The following is a 25,539-nucleotide window of genomic DNA, read 5'->3' on the forward strand; positions in this document are numbered from 1 at the left end:
GGAGGTCCTCAGAACAGCCATAGCAGAGCAGACCCAAAATATGGCGAGACGCGAGCTCCGTGACGTCACCAAACAGGAAGTGACTGCCTAGTGAGCAAGCTGGTGCTCCTAGGCGACCCCTTCCGATACATGGAGCAGGGGAGGCTGAAATTGACACTCTGAAGGACAAATAACATCAACACCAAACGAAACCCATACAGGGAATGTTTCCAGAGTTTAAATGCGAGTGTACACTTTAAAGCTCTGTTGTTTTGACCCCAATATACTTTATGACCTGCACCATTGGTATTCTCTTCTATTTCTATATGACCCTGGGAGGAAGACTGAAGTTACATGCAGCCACCTGAGAAGAACTTTCTACAGCATATTGTTTATAAGTTAATTTGTTCCATAATATATGCAATTTTAATAGTACAGTATTTTATTTATTCACCATTTTGCACATTATTTGCATCTGCAGCTATATGAGAAGAATTTTTCACAGCACATGGTTTAAAAGTTAATTTTATTCACATGTTATGCAATTTAGGAGTATTTAACTCATTCACTATTTTGCACATTGTTTGCACATCTCTTATTGAGCCTCCAGGGTTGGAGGAGCCCACAAACACATCATATAGTGTAGTAACCTTTATTGATATAGAAATGAAGTCAATAAAACTTACCGATGTCTGCTCACATTTTAGTGTGCTTACCACTAAAGCACAAAGATAAGCGCATACAGGTCTCGGTATCCTGGCGCTGGCAAACGTACGTTGCATTGCCTTTCATTTAAATAAATAATTATAAGATTGAAGCAGGGGGTCTCCGGAGCTGAACTGTATTCATTTCTAGATATACATACACACATACTAATAAAACAAAATATAATATATTGGCAAATACAGAAACAGATGAGAGAACTTAGACAAAAAATACTTCAATATTTTATTTAATGAGGATGATGAGACAGGCTTTGGGAATGTGTTCGTACTCACAAATATACTTACCACAATAACATGAGTCACAGTTGAGAGTGTGCTATCTCCTGCCATTAAAGTGCGCAGGAGGACTCCATTAGTGCAAAAAGTGAGGAGCGTCTTGGGTGAAACTCTGTTGAGCACAAAGCAAAGCATGTTCAAACAATTGTGTAGTAATAGTGTGCTGCACAATTCACATCCTGCTTGTAGTGGGTGTCCGTTTCATTCACACACCACAACTTACTTTAAAATGAGATGTGCACCACCTTGGGTTTTCGATGGCTATACAACTTGTAAAGTTTATGTTGGCGAAGAGTTTACAAAACAGATAAGATCAGTAGTCGTCTACTCCTACATGAGCACATCATATTTTAGTGCATTTGTGTGAACCTTTGCAAGGTGTCACATGTAATGATCCACGAATACAGAAATACAATCAAGATTTCTATGCGCACTATTCTTAATCAATTCAACTGTCAGAACCGATAGCAGCGCCGAGTATATTATAACATGGAAATTAGTCTGAACAAGTTGGCCGCTTTCCTTTAATTTAGAACGGTTAAGTCTTCTTCCACTGGAAAAAAATCTATTAAAAGCTAAAAGTTGTTACTTAACACGTTCGTTATCAGATGATATAAAAAATAAAATAAAAAGTGTGAACAGGACGCTGCTCGTACCGGCTTTCCAGTCGGATCTGATATCCGATACTCTGGCCAATTTTCTCTCCTCTCTCGGCAGCGACCCGCTCTGCAACAGCGATCGCAGCCAAGCGCCTGGGCTGCGTGCAGAATATGCGACAAGGGATGCCATTTTTGTAGCTATCGTCGAGAAGGAACTGAGGGATCTGTGAAAATAGAAGCGTGAAAAATTAACTCAATGATAGAAATATGGTCAAAGACAAAAAATTGTGGGAATTAGTTGCTGGTAAAACACAGATACTGAAAGATTCCTTTTGCACATGACACATTGTGAGAAATTAGTATTTTATCCTTAAATTGTATAGTCAGTAAATAATTCAATAACACAAGCATTAGAATAGTTGTTCTGTGTAATCTGTCAGGGTTTTCAGGTTTTACAGTATACTTCTGGACCTACATTTGAAAAGGTTATCTCGATATATTCACACAATATTAAACATTATTATGGTAGAGAAGTAGTTGGAAGGCTGACATTTTAGTTTATAATAAATCAAGTACATGTCGCTAGTTTTAACTAGGAATGTATTGATGCAGTAGTGTCAAGCACCACCATAATCCATTGGCAGGGACATGTACACATAGATCCAATTTACTGTTACTCTAAAAAATAAAGTAATAATAAAACATTATATATTTAATTTTTATGTTGGCTTATAAACATGGCGGGCTGAAACTCAGAAGGGAACAGCCATTCGGGCACCCTAGATACAGCTGTAGCTACCCCCGGGACAGGTTCTGCACCAAGCCCTTGCACAACGCTTTGGAGGGGAAAGCCGCGGCGGTAAAATGTTCATTATTTTAGAGGGAGGATGATGAAATGGTGTAAGAAAACTAAAATAGCAAGAACAATTCGGCCAAAAATTTTTTTACTCAAAAGGGGCAACAAAAATATCACCTACTTGTATGACCAGCACATGTAGCAACAAAGAGAAGGTGAATCACTCCCCCCCCCCTAAAAAAAAATAGATATTGCTCTACTGTACTTACAATTACATTTGCATCTCAAGTAGTGTGGGGAGAGCAGAGTATACAACGTTCCAGCTCTGCATTGTCTGATGGAAGGTCCACAGTGGAGCTGGAACGTTGTAGTCTGCTTGGTAAGAAACAGAATTGTCACTCCGCGCTAGGGCTGTCCAAGCATACACTCCCTCTTGCTGCCGTCAGTCAGGGGGACTCCACACATCCCCTATAAACGTGAGCTCTCAAAAGGGAGCCCACAGACAAGAAGAAAAATGACAGACAGGCGCACTAAGACACAAGGATATTTATTATTAAAAAATCACAATTAAAGAATGTGCCATGTGGCAACCATATCAAAACAACTATAACAAGTGAAAAATAAATTAAAAACAAGGGTTAAAAAGGCTTTCATCAACATACAGCGGAGGGGTAGGGCAGGACAACGCCACATCCACATAAGTACTTATAAAGGGTCCGGAACCGAACTAAGTACATACCCGGACAGGCAAGTGGAAGCAAACAGCCCTGCGCAGCCTCCGCCTGCAAACTCCACGGGAACAGTCTCACGTAACCTCTACGCGTTTCGCACGTACTGCTTCGTCAGGAGGTACCTGTCCGGGTATCTTAGTTCGGTTCCGGACCCTTTTTTAGTACTTACGTGGATGCGGCGTTGTCCTGCCCTACCCCTCCGCTGTATGTTGATGAAAGCCTTTTTAACCCTTGTTTTTAATTTATGTTTCACTTGTTATATTTGTTTTGATATGGTTGCCACATGGCACATTCTTTAATTGTGATTTTTTAATATTAAATATCCCTGTCTCTTAGTGCGCCTGTCTGTCATTTTTCTTCCTGTTTGGTAAGAAAGTCAAATAGAAAAGTTGTGTCCAAAATGTTTTTGTGAACTAAGTGGTTCTGCACTTTAAAGATACAGTACTTTTGCAACAAACGTTTTCCTTAAGTTTCTATGGAGCTTTGGGACTGCTTTACCACCCCTGGTGGCATAACTCAGGAGTGGCCAACTCCAGCCCTCAAGGGCCACCAACAGGTGAGGTTTTAAGGATATCCCCGCTTCAGCACAGGTGGCTCATTCAGTTGCTCAGTCAAAGACTGATCTAAAGTGTACAGCCTTTAAATAATAGAAATCAAATCAACAGCCACTGATTAAGCCACCTGTGCTGAAGCAGGGATATCCTTAAAACCTGACCTGTTGGTGGCCTTTGATAACTGGAGTTGGCCACTCCTGGCATAACTGTTCCCACCCCTTCTGCTCTCTCACCTTAAACGTTTTCCCCCGCACTGCACCTTAACGTCACACTCCGTATACGCCAAGCACCTTCTCACCCCACATCTCTTAAATGAAGAGCTTCATTAGCCTGGACTAATGGTTTCTGTCCCACACACACAATCGCACCTTACAACCATTGTGTGCAACCACTACCATCTACTGCACTTACTCCCTCACCTGCTGTCTCTGTAAATCTCCTAACATAACCTCTTATATTGTAAGCTCTCCGGGGCAGGGATTTCCTTTCCCATTGTCGGACTTTGTTTGTTGCACTTCATGTATTATTATTTCCTATATTACACTGTCTCTTTTGTAAAGTGCTGAATACACTGTGATCGCTACATAAATAAAGATAGACATGGCAGAATAGTATATTAAAGAGTTAACAGTTATTACAGAAATGAAACTTACTTGAGTGGTCTTTCCTGACCCAGTTTCTCCTACTATCAAAATGACTTTATTGTCCTTAATAATTCTGACAATATCCTCTCGTTTTTCGAACACTGGTAAGGACTGCCTGAAGGAATCAAACTCTGAATCGCCTCTCCTTACTGGCACCTGAGGTATACCGTTGTTCAGACGGCCACTTGTCTTGCTCATTTCACGGTTCTCTTGAGAGCGCACAAAAAAAAGAAATTATATACATTACTATACAAAATATATATATATATATATGTGCTATGCCATAATACAGCTCCCGGCATGGGTGGAAGTCTTATGGCATAGCCCTGCTTAGTATATATGGCAATTATCGCAATAAATCAAATATGTCATTAGATGCAATGCACATTCATTTCTTTTTTTTGTTATTGTGTATATATACAAGTCTGTGAGTGGTTTCTCTGGCTTTGCATCTGATTCCCATGCTGTGCTTAAAAGCTGTGTTAACAGCGAGCATTCGCATATAGGGGTTCCATGTAAAAATGGATTTCAAGCAAAAGGCGACACTGTGCTTATTTGCATGTCATTTCCCTGAATCCCTTGCTGTAGTGGAAGCACTGTATGCTAGGTGATCATAGTGAAAGCTAGGGTTGCAGACCTTACTAGGACATGTGAATGTGCTCACAAGTGATCTTTTTATTTGAATATATATATCTATATCTATAGATAGATATATATATATAGATGCGCACACACCCACAAAAGGGGGAGAGAAAGCAGACCATATATACAAAACAATTGGCAAGTATAAAAAAAAGATACTTCAACAAAATCAAATGACCAGGGAAGGAGAGAGAGCACTGGAGGTAGATGAAAAAAAGGGGTATTTAATCCATATCCACAGGTATCCAACGTTTCAGAGCCATGTTGGGGCCCGTTCATGCGCCTCCCTGATGAAGGGGCCCCGAGATGGCTCCAAAACGTTAGATGCATTTGGATATGGATTCAAAAACCTTTTTTTTCTACCTACCTGTAGTGCTCTGGTGCACTCAAAAACATAGAACAGCAAATACTTAGCTTTCTATGGGGTGCAGGCAGAGGGGCCAGGATTACCAATCGATCCTATATATCGGTATATAGAAAAAGAGTCCGCCGCAACACTCGCCTAAAGATATTCGAGCTTTCACTTATTTGTACCATCTGGCAGAAAACATTAAAAAAATGGTTTTCTGCCAGATGGTACAAATAAATGAAAGCTTGAACATCTTTAGGCGCGTGCTGCAGCGGACTTCTCTCTAATGCAGTTTACAGTAACTCCTCTCTCTCTTTATGTGTAGATATCCAGAGGTCTTTGTGTTTTCCATGATTGCCTTTGCTCAATGCGGAATAATGCTTCTGCTGCATAATAACTTCAGATGTATGACATTATTCAATGATAAAATAAAAACAGTACGCTAAATATTTCCTTCTATGAAGTGGAGGACCCATGTGGGGTCTGCTATGCGATGTGTTGGAGCATCTTTATCTATATAGCGCCCTTAATGTACATAGCGGTAATAAACACGATAATCATATAATTAACAAATAATAAAGATAACACATAATGGGAAGAAGTGCTTCAGACATAAAAGTGACACTTAGGAAAAGGAGTCCCTGCCCCGAAGAGCTTACAATCTAATTATTAAGTAAGAAGAGCGAATAGAGACAGTAGGAGGGAGTTCTGGTACGTGCGTCTGCAGGGGACCACGATTTATGTATGAGGTGTAAAGTATCAGCCACAGAGCTGCTCATATGCTTCATTAAGGAGGTGGGTTTTAAGGTGGGTCTTAAAGGTGGATAGAGAGGGTGCTAGTCAGATATTGAGGGGAAGGGCATTCCAGAGGTGTGGGGCAGTCAGAGAGAAAGGTTTAAGGCGAGAGAGGTCTTTAGATACAAAGGGGGTAGAGAGAAGACATCCTTGAGCAGAATGCAAGAGTCTGGATGGTGCATAGTGAGAAATTAGGGCTGAGATGTAAGGAGGGGCAGAAGAGAGTAAAGCTTTAAAAGTGAGAAGAATGGAGTGTGAGATGCGGGATTTGATCGGAAGCCAGGAGAGGGATTTCAGCAGGAGAGATGCCGAGACAGATTTAGGAAAGAGTAGAGTGATTCTGGCAGCAGCATTTAGGATAGATTGTAGGGGAGACAGGTGAGAGGCAGGAAGGCCGGACAGCAGGAGGTTACAGTAATTAAGACGGGAGAGAATGAGGGCCTGATTCAGAGTTTTAGCAGTCGAGTAACAGAGGAAAGGGCGTATCTTTGTAATATTGCGGAGGAAAAAACGACAGGTTTTAGCTGCTTTTTGAATATGGAGTATGATAGTGCTTCCAACAGTAATGTAGAAGGAGGTAATGGGGCTAGATTTGGGAGGAAGTATCAAAGATTGTTTGTTTTAGTTTATAGATTCTCATAAGCTTGAAAATGTAGACAATCTCCATACAATATCGCCTTTTTATTTATTTTTTTACTGTGCTTCTTTCATGTTGATCTACGCTAAAGGAGAATAGATTTGTGAGGCGGTGCAGCTGCCTTCGGAGAAAGTGTATACCAGGACTGCTCTATATCTGTAAAAAAAACTTTTATTGGCACATAACAGAAAAGATCAGCTCTTACGCGTTTCACGCGGCTAGCCACACTTTATCAATGAACTCTTTGATAAAGCGCGGTCTGTCGCGTAATGTCGCGGTCTGTCTGAAACGCGTAATAGCTGATGATTGCCGTTATGTGCCAATAAAAGGTTTTGTACGGATATAGAGCAGTCCCGGTATACACTTTTTCCCGAAGGCAGCTGCACCGCCTCACAAATCTATTCTCCTGTTGCTCAACTATCGGCAGGAGCACACCGACAGTATCCAGTTTCCCACTGCTGAAAAAGTGAGTTACTTTGTCTATATATACTCATTAGTATATGGAATAAAGACATTACTGCTACCTCACACAAGATATACCTTTAACGAAAGGCTATTGAGCACGCAGTACTACTGATTTTCATATGTGACTTCGTGGGACAACATTAATGGATTTATTGTGCTGTTTGGGAACTAATAAATGAATGTGTGTGTAAACGCTGGATATCCCTAAAGTAGCATCGCAGGGGGTTTTTTTTACTCCCACCTCTTTTTTCGATCTACACTAAATACAACCGCATTAGCTACATTACTCAACACATTTCTTCCTTTATCCACTCAACAACAATCAAGAAAACCTGAGTGAATGCATTATATGGAATGCAATATTAAAGCAGCAGAACAGGATGCATTGCATTTTTATTTTGTTTTTTTATTTCAGGATTCAAGCAGGGGTCTCCGGAGCTAAACTGTGATAATTTCAGCTCCGGGGACTCCCTGCTTCCATAGATACCTCCGTAGGGGTATGAGTATCTCTGCAGTCAAAGAAACTGTGTGCCTAACATATGGCGTCATTTAAATGTCACTCGGAACAATATGAAGCCGTGAGGTCACCCGTTGCTGCTTCCTATTGGCCCGCGTGACTGGGACATTTAAACTTCACAGGGATACCGGCCCCCCCTACGGAGAGAGAAGGATCTCTGGAAGCAGGGGGTCGCCGGAGCTGAAATTAACACAGTTCAGCCCCGGAGACACCCTGCTTCAATCCTCTAATAAAAAATTTAAAATTCAAGCGCAATACAGCCTGTTCTGCGGCTATAATGGTATCTATTGTCCATCAAGCAAATATACACACTTGTGTCTCCCCCCCCCCCATCCCATATGAATCTGTGTAAATAATCAGTATGTATACAGGGGACTCACCAGCTTCAGCAAAAAAAGGTGAAGATGTGTAGCACAGCCGCAGTTTCCAGCTCCCAGTGAGACCGGAAAAAATGATAAAGTGCCTAGTGCACGAAACGCGTAGGTGCGTTCGTGTTGCTCCGTTGTCCCTTTGCTGCACCACCCTGCAATAAAACCTGACCTGTTGCTCAATTGAGTGCTTACCTTATCATTTTTTCCGGTCTCACTGGGAGCTGGAAACTGCGGCAGTGCTACACATCTCCACCTTTTTTTGCTGGATACTCACCTGGATGAATTGCACGCCCTGGATATCGAGGAGTCCTGCAAGCACCAAGGTAAAGGGCCATAGTGCCCCCACATATATGTACATGGTTACCGGTGCCTCTGATTATTTCATATTGGTTACTAGGGGGGGCTGTTATGGGGTTTCTATCTGTGGTGGTCAAGTGGACCCCACTAGACTCCTAGCCCTTACCTGACAAATTGCCATATCATTCATGGACTTTCTCATGTTATCCAGTATTATCTACACATGTTATGGAGGAATTCTGACCGATTTTGATGCATCACAATTACCTTGTTCTAGACTCACCAGCTTCCACTGCAAAAACATTTCCCCTATCCGTCTTGGGGAGCAGTTCTGTCCTTTCCTTGTTAGTGACGGGAAACCTCTGGATGAGACTCCGCACTGCGTGCTTCGTGTTGTGAGCCAGATTGCAAGACATCAGCGCACTCGCTGTCTCGGAACCATCTTTTTTCTTTAATGTTAAGCATCTATTTGAGCCTTTTCTGAAAATAAAAGCTTTACTGAAACAAAGATAGTTCTAAAACTTTTGTTTATACCTTAAGAACAAGGTTAAAAAAAAAAGCTGTCACACCGTGAACTCTAAAAATAAGAGCCGTGTTGCGCAACAAAATAAATTAAAAAGTCAATGAATTGATACTTGGATCGGTTCTCTTAGTCCATGGGAACACCTGTTGCTTTCTGTATGTAGCAGGTTCCAAGGCAAGAAGGGGAATGTAAGCACCTCAGATTTGAAAAAAGGTATTTATTGTGGCCAGGACAAACACCAACGTTTCGGCTGTCAGTGCAGCATCTTGGCAGCATTTGGCTGCACAGACAGTCAAAACATCGTTTTTTTTGTTCTGACAAAATACCTTTTTTTGGAAATTTGAAGTGTCTACGCCTCTTCTTGTCTTGACATCATGAATTCTGACAGTGAAAAAAAAAAAACCACATGCTACATTTGGGCTTCTACACACAGAGAAGCTCAAAGTGTTTGTAAAAATCTCCTGACACCAACTTTGGGTGCGACATTGCAGCCGACACACAACAAATGTTTTCACATCTCTCTGGGTTTCTGCAAAAACTACAAATAATCATTCTTGATTGAACTTTACTGCAGAAAGTGGAGTGCTGACACAGGGATCTAGTAAATAGTTGGACGTATTTCAATTGCTCTTTATGAATGCAATGATTTAAATGTTTTTAATCATCTGTCCAATAAATACAATAAACACTATATTGGTATTTTTCCTCTGTATTAGCCTGGATGTACATTATGAAGAGCCTAAACTATGTAGAGCATGTAAGTGCAACTGGATTGTGCGAATATATTTGATTGGTGTTATAACATATACATATATTTGATTTCCTATTTATGTTTGCGCTCTCTTCGTGTGAACATCTATTTTGCTGTAACGGATTGGACAGTTTTTGGTTTTAGATAGGAGGTTAAAATAATTTTCCTGTTCATCATTAGGTAGTATTTTATTGTAATAAATGTATTAACTGTTTAAACAATTAAACATAAGAGTTATGAATATCCATTTTGTAATATAGATTTAAGAAGTGCCTTTATTATGTTGTTCATAGCAAACTGCTGTCCTGAAAAACCCAAGTTCTAATTCATTATCTGAGCTTTACAGATCTCTTTACATTTCCAGCATTGTTTTTAAATAATTCTTTTAAGTTATCCCTGATCAATTAAAATCATCATTCAGGTCAAATTTTGGTTGTACAGGCAGTCCTTGATTATCCAACAGAACCCGTTCTGGAAGTAGCGTTGGATAGTGAAACCGTTAAGTGAGTCCCATGTTAATCGGTGGTGGTGAGCGTCGGATAACGCATTCTGGCGTCGGAAAACGGCCCATAGGGTTGCATTGTAAAGCGTCAAATATGCCATTTGTTGTAAAGTGAAACTTCGGATAGTGAGGACCACCTGTAGTTTCGCTTTTAGTTTTGTTCTTGAATGCACGCGTTTTGCAGATTAGATTCCAGCCTCAGTCTCTTAAAATTATTACCCCCTAATGTATACCTATTTAATTTCTAGTTTTGCAGGCTACAATGCAAACCACTGCAACAAAAATCAGAAGCTGTGATTCCAACCCAGTTGTGGCTGCATGAATCACACGCGACAGGAATGTGAAAGAAGCGAATACAAGGTATTAAAACATGGTCGAGAGATATATACATAAATAATCTTCAGCCCTTGTCGCTCCACAGCTGGATGAAGTCCTCCCCCATGACCTTCCAGGAACTGTGCTTGCATGCTTCTCCACGTTGCTCCAACACATTTTCAGATTTCATCCTCCCATTTTAATTTTGGTCACTGTCTTGGTCTTTTAATCTCTCTCGGAATCCAGTCGAGCAGCATCTTTGTCCAACGATGGTCATTTCTTCTTGCGAATATGTCTGGTCCATTGCCATTTGAATTCCTTCACCCTTGTGATGTCACAGACTTTAGTAACATTTAGAACCCATGTATTCCGTTCCCTGTCTCTTCAGCCAACACCCATCATACATCTCTCCATACTTCTTTGCATTGTCTGAAGCTTCCAAATGATCTTTGCATTTAGGGTCCAAGTCTCATATACATACGTGAGTACGGATATATGTAGATCACAAAATTGCTTTACTTTTATGCTTAAGGCCTGAATTGAATCAAGTAACAAAATGATTAACACATCTTGGATATTCAGGACGAAATGAAGCTTGCCTGCGATATGATAATGTAGCTGTTTGTACTATAAGATGTACAGTAAGATTGCAAACACAGGAACAGTGGGTACGATGGCGGGAAGCCCTGCAGGGAAGAAAGCGTTGACAGGCTACAAACTAACTCACCCTTTGCTCTTGGAGATCAATCCAAGTGACTGGGACAGCCGGTGAATAAAAGCTCGCTCGGTACTGGTCAAGGACGAAGGAAATTCCATTTCTTGAACAAAAAAATCAAAAATAAATAAGCAAACAATGGGGAAAAAAAAAAACAGTAACCTACTCTGCTCCCTTGAAAGCAATGTTGCAGATTTAGAACATTAAAATTATCCACTTTTTATAGTATATAAATACAAGAATGACCCCTTCATTGCCAGAAAGGCCAGCAGTTCACGGGGAACATTTGCATGCAATATAAAGAATATTCAAAACTTCGATGTTTCCAACTTAAGACAAGTGAATAAGTACATGTACAGTATAAACAATATAGCAGCCGTTTAAGTATTTAGAGACATCTGTAAAACATGCACACAAACTCTGCCATCATCACCGGTGCTTTGAACCAAAGATATAGCGCACATACAGTAACTACATCACTCTTTACGTCTGGCAGTCTGCCGCCCCAAAAAGTTTTACCCCATCATTGCAAGGTTCTGATCTCTAATATTAACCCTTTCGCTGTCAGTAAAAAGGTCCTGTTTTTGTACAGGTTATTGTTTTGTAATGCAGGCGACTGTATGTGGAAGCTTAATGAATAATCTGTGAAGATTTCCTCTGGGAAGCAAGGACATCGTGTTGGTGATAACATTTACACATACTTACCAGTTCTGCCATGCTCAGTTTCTGTACTTGTACAAAACAAACAATAGGTGGAACACCCAAAGCATACTCACGAGTTTATATCAATACAGAACTGCGTTTTACTGTGAAGAGGTGCAGAACGCTATGTTTCAGGTCCCGACTGGACATGACGGATCTGAAATCTGCTGATGCCATGTACAGTATATATGTATATCTTTAATTATACAGGACACAGTGTACTATGTGCTTTACAAAAGAGACAATACAGTACAGGGAATTCGAATGCAATAAGTGCAAACCAACAAAGTCAGACCGTAGGAAAGGAAATCCCTGCCCCGGAGATCTTACAATGTAAGAGGTATGATGGGAGACTTACAGAGACAGCAGGAGAGGGAATAAGGCAGTGCTTACACAATGGTTGGTGTGGGACAGTAGACATAAATCTAGTCCAGGGCTGCGCAAACTTTTCCCCCTGCGCCCCCGTCTGCCCTCGCCCCACCCCCCTCTTACCTTGTCTCCGGCATCAAATTACGCCTCGGGGTCACATGACCCAGCGTTGCCTTGGCGACGCGCCATCAAAGACAAGGTAAGGGAACTTTTAAAGAGGCATTTAAAGTAAATGCTTTGGGGGAAGAGCGCAGGGTCTCTGGAAGCGCCGCGCCCTCCCCAGGAAATCTTGCGTGCCCCCAAGTTTACGCACCCCTGCTCTAGTCTATTGACATAAATTAGTGTGTCTGAATTCAAATCAGTGAGACCCCTGAAAATCAGTGAGTTTATATAGCGACACATTTAACAGTTCGAGTAACACACTGATTGCACACTTACAGTTTTGTTTTACCTGTGTTTTGGTTAAAAAAAAAAAGGAAAAGCCCTAGATAACATAACTAGAACCATAACATGTGTTCTGTGATTTGGGGATCAAGGAATATTTAAAAGTGCATTCATATATTTTTTCCTATTAAAATTCTGCTACCTTTCATTTGTCCTGTAATTCTGCATTGACGGGTCTGAATAAGCTCCCACAGCTCCACTCCTGAATGCTGAGTCTTATCCATCCCCATAAACACCCCCAGCACTACCCCCGCTATTCCCATTTCCCCAATCTTACTTTTAGTTCAAGCAGAAACTCAAGTGGAGGAAACATGCTGTAGCAGCAGATGAGGAAGTAGGGTAACGTTTGTCAGCTGCCTGGAAATGGCTCAAGTAATGTTAAAAATATCAAATAAATGTATTCCCACTGTCACGAGGCAGGTACTAAACCATCTTCCTTTATCCCAAGTTCTACATTAGAGTTAATTCAGCATTTACTTTCGAGCAAATGTTCCCAAATCCAGTCCTCAAGTAACAATAACAGCGCAGGTACTAAGGCTAACCTCTCATTAGCACAGGTGGCTCATTCATTTTTGACTGAACTATCTGCGTTCAAGCCGGGGTATGCTTAACCCTGCACTGTTAGTGGTCCTTGAGGACTGGGCTTGGGAATCCCTGTGCTTTATTGAATGTGATACATTGCGTATATTAGTTTCTGTACAATGCTCTCCCGCCCCCCCCCCCCCGCACCCCCACTTTGTAATAATGATTTGTTTTCAACACTATCGCTACTAACCCCTTCACTGTTAGAATACTCTGTATATGGATTATAACTAAATAAACATTTTACTTGTCAACAGCGCTAAAATCGCACTAAATAAATATCACCTTTTAACCCACCATAACATATTCAATGTGTGGTTGAAACCTCTCACATTGCAAAACCAGTATAACCAGCCTCACACTGATGAGACCCAAAAGGTCAAAATAGCTGTCTTTGAGTAGGGTTACTGGCTACACACGTCTTTAACCCAGGCTGTGACAAAAAAGCTGTATAATAAGCATAACCTTATAGGGGTTCATGTTAAAAAGGACAAGAAGCAAAAAAGTGACACTGTGTGCTCATTTGCATGTAATTTCCCAGAATTCCTAGCTGCAGTGGAAGAATTGTATGCTAAGAGATGATGGAGAAAAGCAGGGTTGCAGACCTGCCATATATATGAAGGTGCTCACAAGGGATATTTGTATTTACTAAATAAACGAACAACAGTCTCACCTTTTTGATCGCTATAGCGAAATCTCTCCAGTGCAACATTGACGGCTATTTTCACCTCTTCATCTATACGGATGTCTTTAAGTCCCTTTCCGCGCCCGCTGTTTGAAGGACCTGCCTGCTGGGCACTGCTGGGTCTTGGTGACGCGCTGCTAGGCCGGGACATTTTTGCTAAAAGAGAAAGCCGGAAAAGAACAGTTGAAATTGTGTTTGGCCAATATTAAACATTTGAATGAACCCCTAGAAAAATGACAATCCTCCATGCCGCAGACTATTTCGATGTTAGTAAATGATGACAATTATTCAAGTAGTAGAACAAGCACCAGACAAAAAAAACCACTTGAAAAGCATTGAGCTCTAAGCTATATACAGCTTATATCTGTTATCATTTCAGTCAAATGATTGCTTCATATTTTGTTCTTTTATGAGCACTTCTCTTTCCTTGCAGTAGCTTAAGGGAACAGTCCCTCCTAGGGACACAATGAAACAATGGTAATGACATCTAAGAAGTTCAATCTGTGCGATTTTAAAAAGTCAGACATCTATAAGTACTTTTATTTGTTTCAGTTAGTTTGCATACGTGGGAAGCAGAGGCACGAGAGGAAATGTATATTCTATGGCCGCTGGGTGCACTAGCAGTTCAGTAAACATGTGACTTAAAAAGTACTAGCCCAAGAACCCCATTCATTTCAGCTCCCGCGACCTCCGGTTTCCCGAGATACACACCTCCAAAGGGGGTGCCCGGGATCTCGGAAAGTGTAAAGCACCCACGTCACCAAGGCCAATAGGAAGCCGCGTCTGGTGATGTCAGAGCTTCCTACGGAACCCTGCAAACCGAGTGGTATCTCCAGAAGCACGGCGACCCTGGAACTGAAACTAATGGGGTTGAACTCTGGAGACCTCCTGCTTCACTGGAGAAAACCAAATGAACAAAAATGGAGGGGGTTGGGGGGAAACAGCAGCTTTAAGTATCATTGCATTTAGGGAAACCAAATATATATATATATATATTAGACAGAGCCAGTCAGCACACTGATACAAAGCATAAGGCAGATGCTAGTCCCATAGAGATAAACAGCATAGTTACCAGTCCGTGAACTAATAAAGGAGACAGCCTACAGCAAGGAGTAATCCAAAAGTAATGTATTCAAAAACACACTGTTACACGAATGCCAACGTTTCGGTCCCACAGGGAGGCCCTGAGGAAGGCTTCCCTGTGGGACCGAAACGTTGGCATTCGTGTAACAGTGTGTTTTTTAATTACTCCTTGCTGTATGCTGTCTCCTTTATTAGTTCACGGACTGGTAACTATGATATATATATATATATATATATATATATATATATATATATATATATATATATATATATATATATATATAGTAGAGAAGAGAGACCAGCGCACCGAGGAGAGTATAACTCTCAAATGTATCAGATGAGAGAAATATCAAAACGTACAATATGAAAGACAGTGACAGATTCATAGAGGCAGCAGTAGGCACTGGTGCTGGATGTTAATTCAAACCATGTTTGACCAGCAGGGCCGCTCATACAGCCACACACAGTCCTCATGGCTCGCCAAAACCAGGAGCCGACGTCTGCAACGGCTCGACCAATCCCTTCTGATATTTCTCTGATCTGATAAATGTTAGAATTGTTCTCACCTCGGTGCGCTTGTCTCTTTTCTGTACATTTCTGTTTCCAAGGGTGTGGAGAGGATCGCTCCACTGGAGATGTGCAGCGAGGGGGAGTACATTTGTACAGAAGGATTTTTAAAGAGCAGACATGCGCAGAGGACTTGGGGGGGGGGGGAGGGGTTTGCGTGCAAAGTAACAGGGGTAATGGGAAAGGCAGGGGAGCACAATCTTTTTTTTCCCTGCGCCCCCAGGCTGGCTGTTCCCCTCTCTTCGCGCTCCCCTCCCCCCCCCCCCCCCACCGCTTACCTCGGCTCCGGTGTCGGCATCATGACGTCACGTTGCCATGGCATGACAACTGTTTAGTAGATATGGCCCCATAGGCCTACCATTAATTTACACTTTCACAACTACAGGCATACCCCGGTTTAAGGACACTCACTTTAAGTACACTCGCGAGTAAGGACATAGCGCCCAATAGGCAAACGGCAGCTCACGCATGCGCCAGTCAGCACGTCCTGATCAGCAATACCGGCTACCTACCTGTACCGAAGCTGTGCGCAAGCGGGGAGACTATACAGCCTGTTACACATGCCTTATTTACAGCAGTTATACACGTATATGACGATTGCAGTACAGTACATGCATTGATAAGTGGGAAACAGGTAGTGCTTCACTTTAAGTACATTTTCACTTTACATACATGCTCCGGTCCCATTGCGTACGTTAATGCGGGGTATGCCTGTACATGATATAATTACAATGTACAAGAATAGGTTTGTTTTTGAATGGTTACACAAAACTCTTATTCAGGCCTGGTTCTGCACACACTACCGATGGGAGAAGGAGTGGCTCAGTGAGTAAAGACTGACTGGTACTGGTTCAATTCCCGGTGTCAGCTCCTTGAGACCTTGGGCAAGTCACGAATCTCCCTCTGCCTCAGGCACCAAAAGGATAGATTGTAAGCTCCATGGGGCAGGGACCTACAAAATGTCTGTAAAGCTCTACGTAAAACTAGCAACGCTATACAATAACATGCCGTTAGTATTATATTCCCTAAGCAGTAACTAAATACATAGAGACAGAAATTGTTTGCAGATAAAACCACGTGATCCACCTTGTAAACCGATTCCCACACCATTTCACTGTAAGTCACTTAAGACTTTTATATTTAATTTTTCAAGTACATTTTTGCGCTTGTCGTTTTCTGCACTCATTCTATTATCCTATATGTATACCCTGTTCACTTATGTAACTATGTATTTGAAACCATGCATTATTTGTCATCTTAACTCTATTCCTAGGACATACTTGAAAACGAGAGGTACAGTAGGGCCCCGCTTTACGGCGTTCCGCTCATACAGCGTTTCCCAATTTATACTCATATTCATTAGGTTCGGCGCCTGTTCCGTTTTTCCGGCGATTTTCGGCATGACGCGCTCTGCAGCTGAGTATCCGGCTGTCACTAAACAGTATTAGTACGTGCGCAACTCCTTGTCAGATGCCATTTGTCAGCGAAAGTCAGCCTACAGCTCTGCATCTCTGTTTTCAAAGGTACAATACAGTACAGTAGGGCACCGCTTTCCGGTGGCGGCCTGGAACGGAAAGCGCCGTATGAGCGGGGCCCTGCTGTAACTCAATGTATTACTTAACTCTATTCCTAGGACATACTTGAAAACAAGAGGTAACTCAATGTATTACTTCCTGGTAAAACGGGTAACTCAATGCATTACTTCCTGGTAAAACGGGTAACTCAATGCATTACTTCCTGGTAAAACATGTTATAAATAAGTAAATATCCACAGTGAAACCTCAAACTCTTTTGTTTCTTTTAAATGTAGATTAGCCTGTCTATTCCAAGCATTTATTTCATTCCCTTACTATATTAGCCCCTACAACCTATGTTATGAGACTCTTCCACAAAGCTTTGCCTCCGAGCCGTGCATGTTGAGGTCCTGCTGCCATTCCCGATTACTTTTAGGATGTAGACAATACATCATTTTAGCTACAGTATGGTCTCCAGAACTAAACACAGTGCTTTACGGGGGGAGATCCGGTAAATGACGTTGACGTTAACGCACATATACTTGAATGTAAGATAACGCCAGATCAGGCATTAATCCCCAATGGACCTTCATTAGTCCAGACATTTTTGTCACGGTCGTTTTCCGGCAGCCAAATGACCGCCGGCGCATCACCGCGACTCACTCAGGGGCCGCCGCCCGCTTCGCGACTAAGGTAAGTGCCTTACCCTAAAACCCTCTACCCTAACCATTAAAAGCCATTAAATTAACCCCTATCCTAAACAGTAATTAAACGAACCTTAGAAGTGGCCAGCGGCGGGGATTCCAGCGGTGAATCGGCGTCGTGGTAAGTCACGGCAAAACGGCGGCGATCAAATATCCCGTTCCACGTTATTTTCCCTGTAGGTGAGGTTTTACCAATCATCTTATAAAGTGGCATCAGCACCTCTCTCTTTATGCTGCTAATAACTCGCCCTATACAACCTAGCATCCGGCTTACATTCCAAATTGCTTTGTTTAATTGTTTTCTTTCTTTATAATATTTCACATTATAGTTCCATTAATCCTATATTCTGCTATTGAGCGTTTGTGGCCCAAGCGCATGACGCTATATTTTTCTAGGCATTCAATTGTAGTTAACCTTGGGGAAAGATAGCCTTGCATATTAAGTTCTTTTCACCTGCGGAGCAATCTTGAAATAGTGCAGACATTTTTTGGATTGTTTTTGTTCTGGGACCTGGGGATTGGTCTTCAGTCTGTTGCAATATTTCTTAGTGGTTAGGGACAGTTTACTATTACTAAATTGTATTTGTTTTATATACATATATTCATCTTAATTTTTTTAGTACCCTGATACAGTATGTGTTTTATTAAATTGTAGTTGCCACACTCTTGAACATTAATCTACCGAAATAATTATTTTGTTTATCCCTCTTAGAATATCAACCCTGTTGAACATCTTCAAAAAGGCTTGCTTTCCCTTCTATACTATATACAGTATAAAAGGTCACTGATTGAGATATTACTGATCATCAGTCCCAGTAAAGATCCCATTTAGCACAACTCTGGGAGGATAAATGATATTGGCGCTTGATTGGCATTCAGTGCCACTGACTTAATTAACCGTTAATGTCGACTGAGCTGGGATTTCCCTTCTCGAAGCTTCATAAAATCCCCCTCCTAATCCTTAACCAATGTCTCATCTATTCAATAACCTTAAAACTGTCTACTCAGACATTACAATTTGCCCTTTGCACATGTGATTTTAACCAATAGGGAAGACAGATTGTGAAAGTCATGGGGCTAATACAGATAAGAAATCCACATTCATATTACTTCTTTTAGAAGTGAATTTTAGATTAATGCGTGGGTGTCATTAAATATGAACATTAGGCTGCGGCCCCGCTGGCGCTGACCGTGCTCATGCTTGAGAGCGGTGACCGCAAATTCCTGGGGTCCAGGAGAAAGTGGCCTGGTAATAAATGAGGGGTGTCAGCGGTAATATCATTGCATTTCAAGCAGGTGAACCCCAATTCAGGGAACCTGAACCTCAGGGTCAGCTCCAGGGTGTAGCATTGGTTTTGAAGCAAGAGGGTCAGATTCAAATCCTGGTGTCAGCCTTGCGACCTTGGGTAAGTCACTTTATCTCCCTGTGACTCAGGCACTAAAATTAGATCATAAGAGGGGAGAGCGCAGTCCCCCACTGGGAGAGCGCAGTCCCCCACTGGGAGAGCGCAGTCCCCCACTGGGAGAGCGCAGTCCCCCTCTGGGAGAGCGCAGTCCCCCACTGGGAGAGCGCAGTCCCCCACTGGGAGAGCGCAGTCCTCCACTGGGAGAGCGCAGTCCCCCACTGGGAGAGCGCAGTCCCCCACTGGGAGAGCGCAGCAGTCCCCCTCTGGGAGAGCGCAGTCTCCCACTGGGAGAGCGCAGTCCTCCACTGGGAGAGCGCAGCAGTCCCCCTCTGGGAGAGCGCAGTCCCCCACTGGGAGAGCTCAGTCCTCCACTGACATTTACGGGAAGGAGATTAATATTGTCAAGTAGAAAAGCGATATATTTGCAGCTAATATTCAGCGCCTGCCTGTGACATATACTGTATAGAGGGATAGTTGTGGAGGACATGCCGTTTCCCTGGCTCCTCAGCCAGCACAATGTCCCCACTTTATACTACAGGAGGTCACCACACTCTGGAGGTGCATATCAGTCTCACCGCTCTAGCAGGATGAGCTGCCCCCGTTCTGTCTCCTTCTGTCCCCTGCCGCGCTCCGTACACTGCGCTTTCTCCCTCAGCTAACTACGTAAAGCCTAGGCCAGCCCCTCTAGAAGCCACAGCCAGAGGAAGGGAGGGGGGTCTGAACACGTGACGGAAGATGGGCCGCGTCACTGGGCGAGGGACTGGCCAAGCGCGACGCGGCCATCTTTGACTCGGGCAAGTGACGCTAGGGGGAGGCAATTGGCAGTGCAGATGGGGTGCGTCACTTAAAGGGGCTGAGCGAAGAGCCGTCAGTCACTGTGCAATAAAAGAGCAGCAGCGCCACACAGGAGAGATTATACAATGTTCTGACATTGTTATTCATTTAACAGGTGTGCAGTGTTTAAGTCATGTTTATTATATTTGTTTAAGTTGTACACAGTCAGGGTTACATGTGTATTATATTAACAGTTATATATTAGAAGTATATGCTGATCTACCCGGCGTTGCCCGGGATGTCATTTTCCCGCTCCCCCCTGTCTCTCTGCTCCTCTCCTCTCTCCGCTCCCCCCTGTCTCTCTGCTCCCCTCCTCTCTCCGCTCCCCCCTGTCTCTCTGCTCCCCTCCTCTCTCCGCTCCCCCTGTCTCTCTGCTCCCCTCCTCTCTCCGCTCCCCCTGTCTCTCTGCTCCCCTCCTCTCTCCGCTCCCCCTGTCTCTCTGCTCCCCTCCTCTCTCTGCTCCCCCTGTCTCTCTGCTCCCCTCCTCTCTCCGCTCCCCCTGTCTCTCTGCTCCCCTCCTCTCTCCGCTCCCCCCTGTCTCTCTGCTCCCCTCCTCTCTCCGCTCCCCCCTGTCTCTCCGCTCCCCCTGTCTCTCTGCTCTCCTCCTCTCTCTGCTCCCCCCGTCTCTCTGCTCCCCCCGTCTCTCTGCTCCCCCCGTCTCTCTGCTCCCCCCGTCTCTCTGCTCCCCCCGTCTCTCTGCTCCCCCCGTCTCTCTGCTCCCCCCGTCTCTCCGCTCCCCCCGTCTCTCCGCTCCCCTCCTCTCTCCGCTCCCCTCCTCTCTCCGCTCCCCCTGTCTCTCTGCTCCCCTCCTCTCTCTGCTCCCCCTGTCTCTCCGCTCCCCCTGTCTCTCCGCTCCCCCTGTCTCTCCGCTCCCCTCCTCTCTCCGCTCCCCCTGTCTCTCTGCTCCCCTCCTCTCTCCGCTCCCCTCCTCTCTCCGCTCCCCCTGTCTCTCCGCTCCCCCTGTCTCTGCTCCCCCTGTCTCTCTGCTCCCCTCCTCTCTCCGCTCTCCCTGTCTCTCTGCTCCCCTCCTCTCTCCGCTCCCCCTGTCTCTCTGCTCACCTCCTCTCTCTGCTCACCTCCTCTCTCTGCTCCCCTCCTCTCTCTGCTCCCCCTGTCTCTCTGCTCCCCTCCTCTCTCCGCTCCCCCTGTCTCTCTGCTCCCCTCCTCTCTCTGCTCCCCTCCTCTCTCCTCTCCCCCTGTCTCTTTCTCCGCTCCCCATGTCTCTGTCTCCGCTCCCCCCGTCTCAGCTCCCCCCGTCTCCGCTCCCCCCGTCTCAGCTCCCCCCGTCTCCGCTCCCCCCGTCTCCGCTCCCCCCGTCTCTGTCTCCGCTCCCCCCGTCTCTGTCTCCGCTCCCCCGTCTCTGTCTCCGCTCCCCCCGTCTCGTTCTCCGCTCCCCCCGTCTCTTTCTCCGCTCCCCCCGTCTCTTTCTCCGCTCCCCCCGTCTCTTTCTCCGCTCCCCCCGTCTCTTTCTCCGCTCCCCCCGTCTCTTTCTCCGCTCCCCCCGTCTCTTTCTCCGCTCCCCGTCTCTTTCGTCGCCCCTGAATTTCCGTGAGGCGGTAGGAGGGTGCAGTGGCGTCACACGGGAGGGTGAGTGTGAATGTTTCAGGGTGTGAGGTGAAGGGAGCAGCGGCGGCACCCCTGTGGCCGGCGGCACCCCTGCGGTGAAGGGAGGCGGGAGAAGGGTGGTGCAACGGCTCCCGTGAGGAGGTGGGAGAACGTAGCTGCAGCGGCGGGCCTGATGTGAGGGAGGGAAGGAGGCGGGGGAGGGTGGTGCGGCGGCGCCCCTGAGTGGAAAGTGATGATGTACCGGCGGGCCTGATGTGAGGCGGGGGAGGGTGGTTTGGGTGCGGTGGCGCCCCTGAGGGGAAGGGAATCTTGAGGGACGCAAGATGTGTGGGTGTGTGAGACAGTGAAGGGACGCAAGAGGATGGGGGGGGGGAGACAGTGTGCGGTCGTGGCAATAACCAGAGCGCAAGAAGCGCTCGTAGCAAATGGAGGTGTAGGAGTAAGTTGCTTTCCTGGCAGTCACCAAATGGAAAGTGAGGCCAAGGGGGTGTGTGTGAGGGGCTGCGTAGGCGTGGCCGTGAGGTCAGGCCACCCTGCAGGCCAATGAGGTGTTGCCGTTCGCCGGCCAATCACAGACGGTGCAGACAGACAAACATTTTTTCACTCATATATATATATATATATATATATAAACAAAAAGCAGCCTGCTACTGACCTGTGTTTAACAGACAAACCATTCATAGCTTCCAAGACAGCTAGTTGTATTAATGAACAAAAACATGTTCAAATAATGTATATTCCAGAATGAAATGGCATGAAAGCAGCAGCGTTATGGTGTGGGTATAGTATAGTGTGAGCAGTGTGATGTAGTTACAGATGCTCCATATAGGGGATGGTGGACCTTAGTGCATGGAAGTAGAGCTGGCAGGCTCAATGCTGACTGTAGGCAGGAATAACCAGAAGAGGGAAATATATAAGTAGAAAATACCTCTGTGGTCCCGCTCTATCTCACAGTCCGTTACAGTTTTCTTCCGGTCCCAGCGTGGTGCACGCAATGCTTAACATCCAGCGCCGTCCTCCGGAGCCGTCTGCAGCAGGATCTGCTATCATCAAACTCTGCACTGCCGTGCGGGTCCATCCAATCAGGGAGGAAGCCAAGAACACCGAAGGGGATTGGCGGACAGCCAGAGAAGCCAAAAAAGCACTCACTGCAGATTAAAAATTATTTAATGAATCTACATAAAAAACATAAGGGGAACACAAAACAAAAAGGGGGGTTCTCCTCCAACAGTTCCTGGAGATGGAGATTGCGCTCGTCTGGGATCTTTAGGGAAATTCCTCAGGAAGGTCTCCTCTCCCGCTGCTCCCTCTCCCTCCGGTGATCAGCCGGCCAGATAACAGTCCAGAATGCAAAAAAGAGATGGGAGGTGGAGCGCAGAGAAAGAAAATACCAGGGTGAGATAGGGTCAATTTATTGTAACAACAAAACACAGAATTACTTACAATTGGTAAAACAGCAGCATGTAGATACTCCCACAGAAATCTGGTCTGCGTCTATTTGGTTGCCCCCGTCCTGACTACGACACACTGCTTCAGTCACACAGGGTCCCTGACCCGGAACCGTAACAACCAAGTGATAGGCGGGCTCTCTCAGGTCGTGGCAAAAGCTGTAGCAATAGCAACAGCCACTCCAGACTGACGGGGGGATTTCCCAGCAAATACAGAAAATAGGGAGATTCTACTGTGCTAAAAAATGCACTCCTACCCAGGAGTGCAACATAAAAGTATTCAAACAACCCTCTACGCGTTTCGCGCAGTATAGCTCCTGACGAAGCGCTATACTGCGCAAAACGCGTAGAGGGTTGTTTGAATACTTTTATGTTGCACTCCTGGGTAGGAGTGCATTTTTTAGCACAGTAGAATCTCCCTATTTTCTGTATTTGCTGGGAAATCCCCCCGTCAGTCTGGAGTGGCTGTTGCTATTGCTACAGCTTTTGCCACGACCTGAGAGAGCCCGCCTATCACTTGGTTGTTACGGTTCCGGGTCAGGGACCCTGTGTGACTGAAGCAGTGTGTCGTAGTCAGGACGGGGGCAACCAAATAGACGCAGACCAGATTTCTGTGGGAGTATCTACATGCTGCTGTTTTACCAATTGTAAGTAATTCTGTGTTTTGTTGTTACAATAAATTGACCCTATCTCACCCTGGTATTTTCTTTCTCTGCGCTCCACCTCCCATCTCTTTTTTGGGTTCTCCTCCCACGCGTCTCACTCTGTCATAGCGCTTTTCAAGGTGTAGTCCTTGTCTAGCCCCAAGACAAAGCGGTGGCGAAACGTACGTCGGGATTTGTCTTGTTTGTCCTCTTAACCCTCTACACGTGTTTTCTCCTGCACTCCTGGGATTTACTCTGCGGACCAGCGGTGGATTTTATGCCGACTCTTTATGCTGGACTCTCATGTTTATGGCTCACGAAGGCTCCACACTGGGCTAAGTATTGCCTCAGTATGTTTTGATATTTGACTTTGACCCCTGTTTACCTTGGAGTCCATTTCTGGCAGCTACTGTGGTGCACTTAGATATCAATGTTTGTGCAGCAATTTACTCTGTGCCTGATGTTACATAGAGTGCCGTGTCATGAATAGTCTTGGCATACACATGCTGCATGGTCTTTAAGTGGGTGCTTTTATCATTACTGTCACTCACACAGTGAATACCTCCTCACCCTTTATATTACTGCAGAGTAGCATTTTCACATGTCATTTCATGGGTTTTATGCTCTTTCCCATCCTAGTTTCTAACTTCAGTGTTAGACTCTTGGTTAGTGCAGGATTCCTGGTTTCTTTATGTCATTTAGCCTGCTTGTTTAGACTTGTTTGACCGGCCGGTCATACAGGTGGGAGGCAATCACATGCCTCACCAATCTGTTGGTATGGTGTCATTATTATATTTATGATAGCTTTTGTTCTGGTCATCACTAGCAGGTATTATATCATATCATTCCAGGGCACTTTCACTTCTGAGGGATATGTGACTGTTTTATTTTGTATTTTTTGTGATATGTTCTTTAATAAATTTGTTATACTTTTTGTATACCTGAGTGCTTTATGTGGGATTTTTCTGGTTTCTTTTGTTAATAAATATATATATATATATATATATATATATGCAAATATAGCTATATGCTCATCTGCATGTCTTAGGCAGGTCTGCAACCCCGCCTTTCCCCATTGTATATATATATATATATATATATATATATATAACATAAAAAAGGAAAAAGTAGGGTCAAAAAGGTGCACTCAAACACTGTATAATGAAAAATAGAAAAAATGGACTTTATTAGCAAAAAGTATAAAAAACACATAAAACAGACCCACACAGATCATATAACAAATCGCTATGTGACACAGCGTAGAAACACCAAAGAAGTACAATAGGTCTGGTAAGAACCAAAACAAGGTAACAATGTATTATTGCAAATATACCATAACAAAACCAGGGGAAAAATTGTTTTTCCCCCCAGTAGTGTGACTAAGATCGGCCGATCCAATGCAATAAATAATAATTAATATGAATGGTAAATAGGTCCAGACCACAGAAAAAATATATAATAATTATACATAAACCTCTTAATAATGGTGAGAGATGGTAAGACACATAGCTGAAAATGAATAAAAATTAGACCCTCTAATGTGCTGCAAGTCAGCTCTGTATACTGATGCCTGGACTAAGCTGCACCTATGGAATAAGCAGCAGGAGAGAAAAGTCCAAATAGTGCACTAATAGCACTCATGTAAAATCCCCAGAGATGCAGAGCTCAAAGGTAATGAGCAAAAATTCAATGAGAGTAGCCCAGGGACATAGAGCACTTCAGATAGATAGTGTACAGGGCACTGAGGAAGTCCTGTGATTAAGACCAGCGTCTCACAGTAAGGCAACAGGAAAGTCCTGTAATACAGA

At 44.2% G+C, this 25,539-nt stretch overlaps 1 protein-coding gene across 4 annotated transcripts in view; it reads right to left on the reverse strand.

The window, feature by feature from the left end:
* Positions 1–22,684, reverse strand: part of YTHDC2 (YTH N6-methyladenosine RNA binding protein C2) — a 68,739-nt gene extending 46,055 nt beyond the window's left edge. For 2 of the 4 annotated variants that reach the window (XM_075601544.1, XM_075601514.1), the window contains exons 1-8: positions 19,815–19,946; positions 17,907–18,007; positions 13,954–14,121; positions 11,196–11,286; positions 8,661–8,857; positions 4,314–4,513; positions 1,637–1,803; positions 990–1,092 (exon numbers count right to left, since the gene is read on the reverse strand). In XM_075601544.1, the coding sequence (XP_075457659.1) occupies positions 990–1,092; positions 1,637–1,803; positions 4,314–4,513; positions 8,661–8,857; positions 11,196–11,286; positions 13,954–14,116 (921 nt within the window). In that variant the 5' untranslated portion in view covers positions 14,117–14,121; positions 17,907–18,007; positions 19,815–19,946. Of the gene's footprint in view, positions 1–989; positions 1,093–1,636; positions 1,804–4,313; positions 4,514–8,660; positions 8,858–11,195; positions 11,287–13,953; positions 14,122–14,676; positions 14,829–17,906; positions 18,008–19,814; positions 19,947–22,567 lie in introns of those variants that run through there. The other 2 variants (XM_075601525.1, XM_075601535.1) reach the window with 2 other exon arrangements.
* Positions 22,685–25,539: the final 2,855 nt, after the last annotated feature.

The sequence above is a fragment of the Ascaphus truei genome, chromosome 1 (assembly GCF_040206685.1).
Source record: "Ascaphus truei isolate aAscTru1 chromosome 1, aAscTru1.hap1, whole genome shotgun sequence".
NCBI classification, from domain to species: Eukaryota; Metazoa; Chordata; class Amphibia; order Anura; family Ascaphidae; genus Ascaphus; species Ascaphus truei.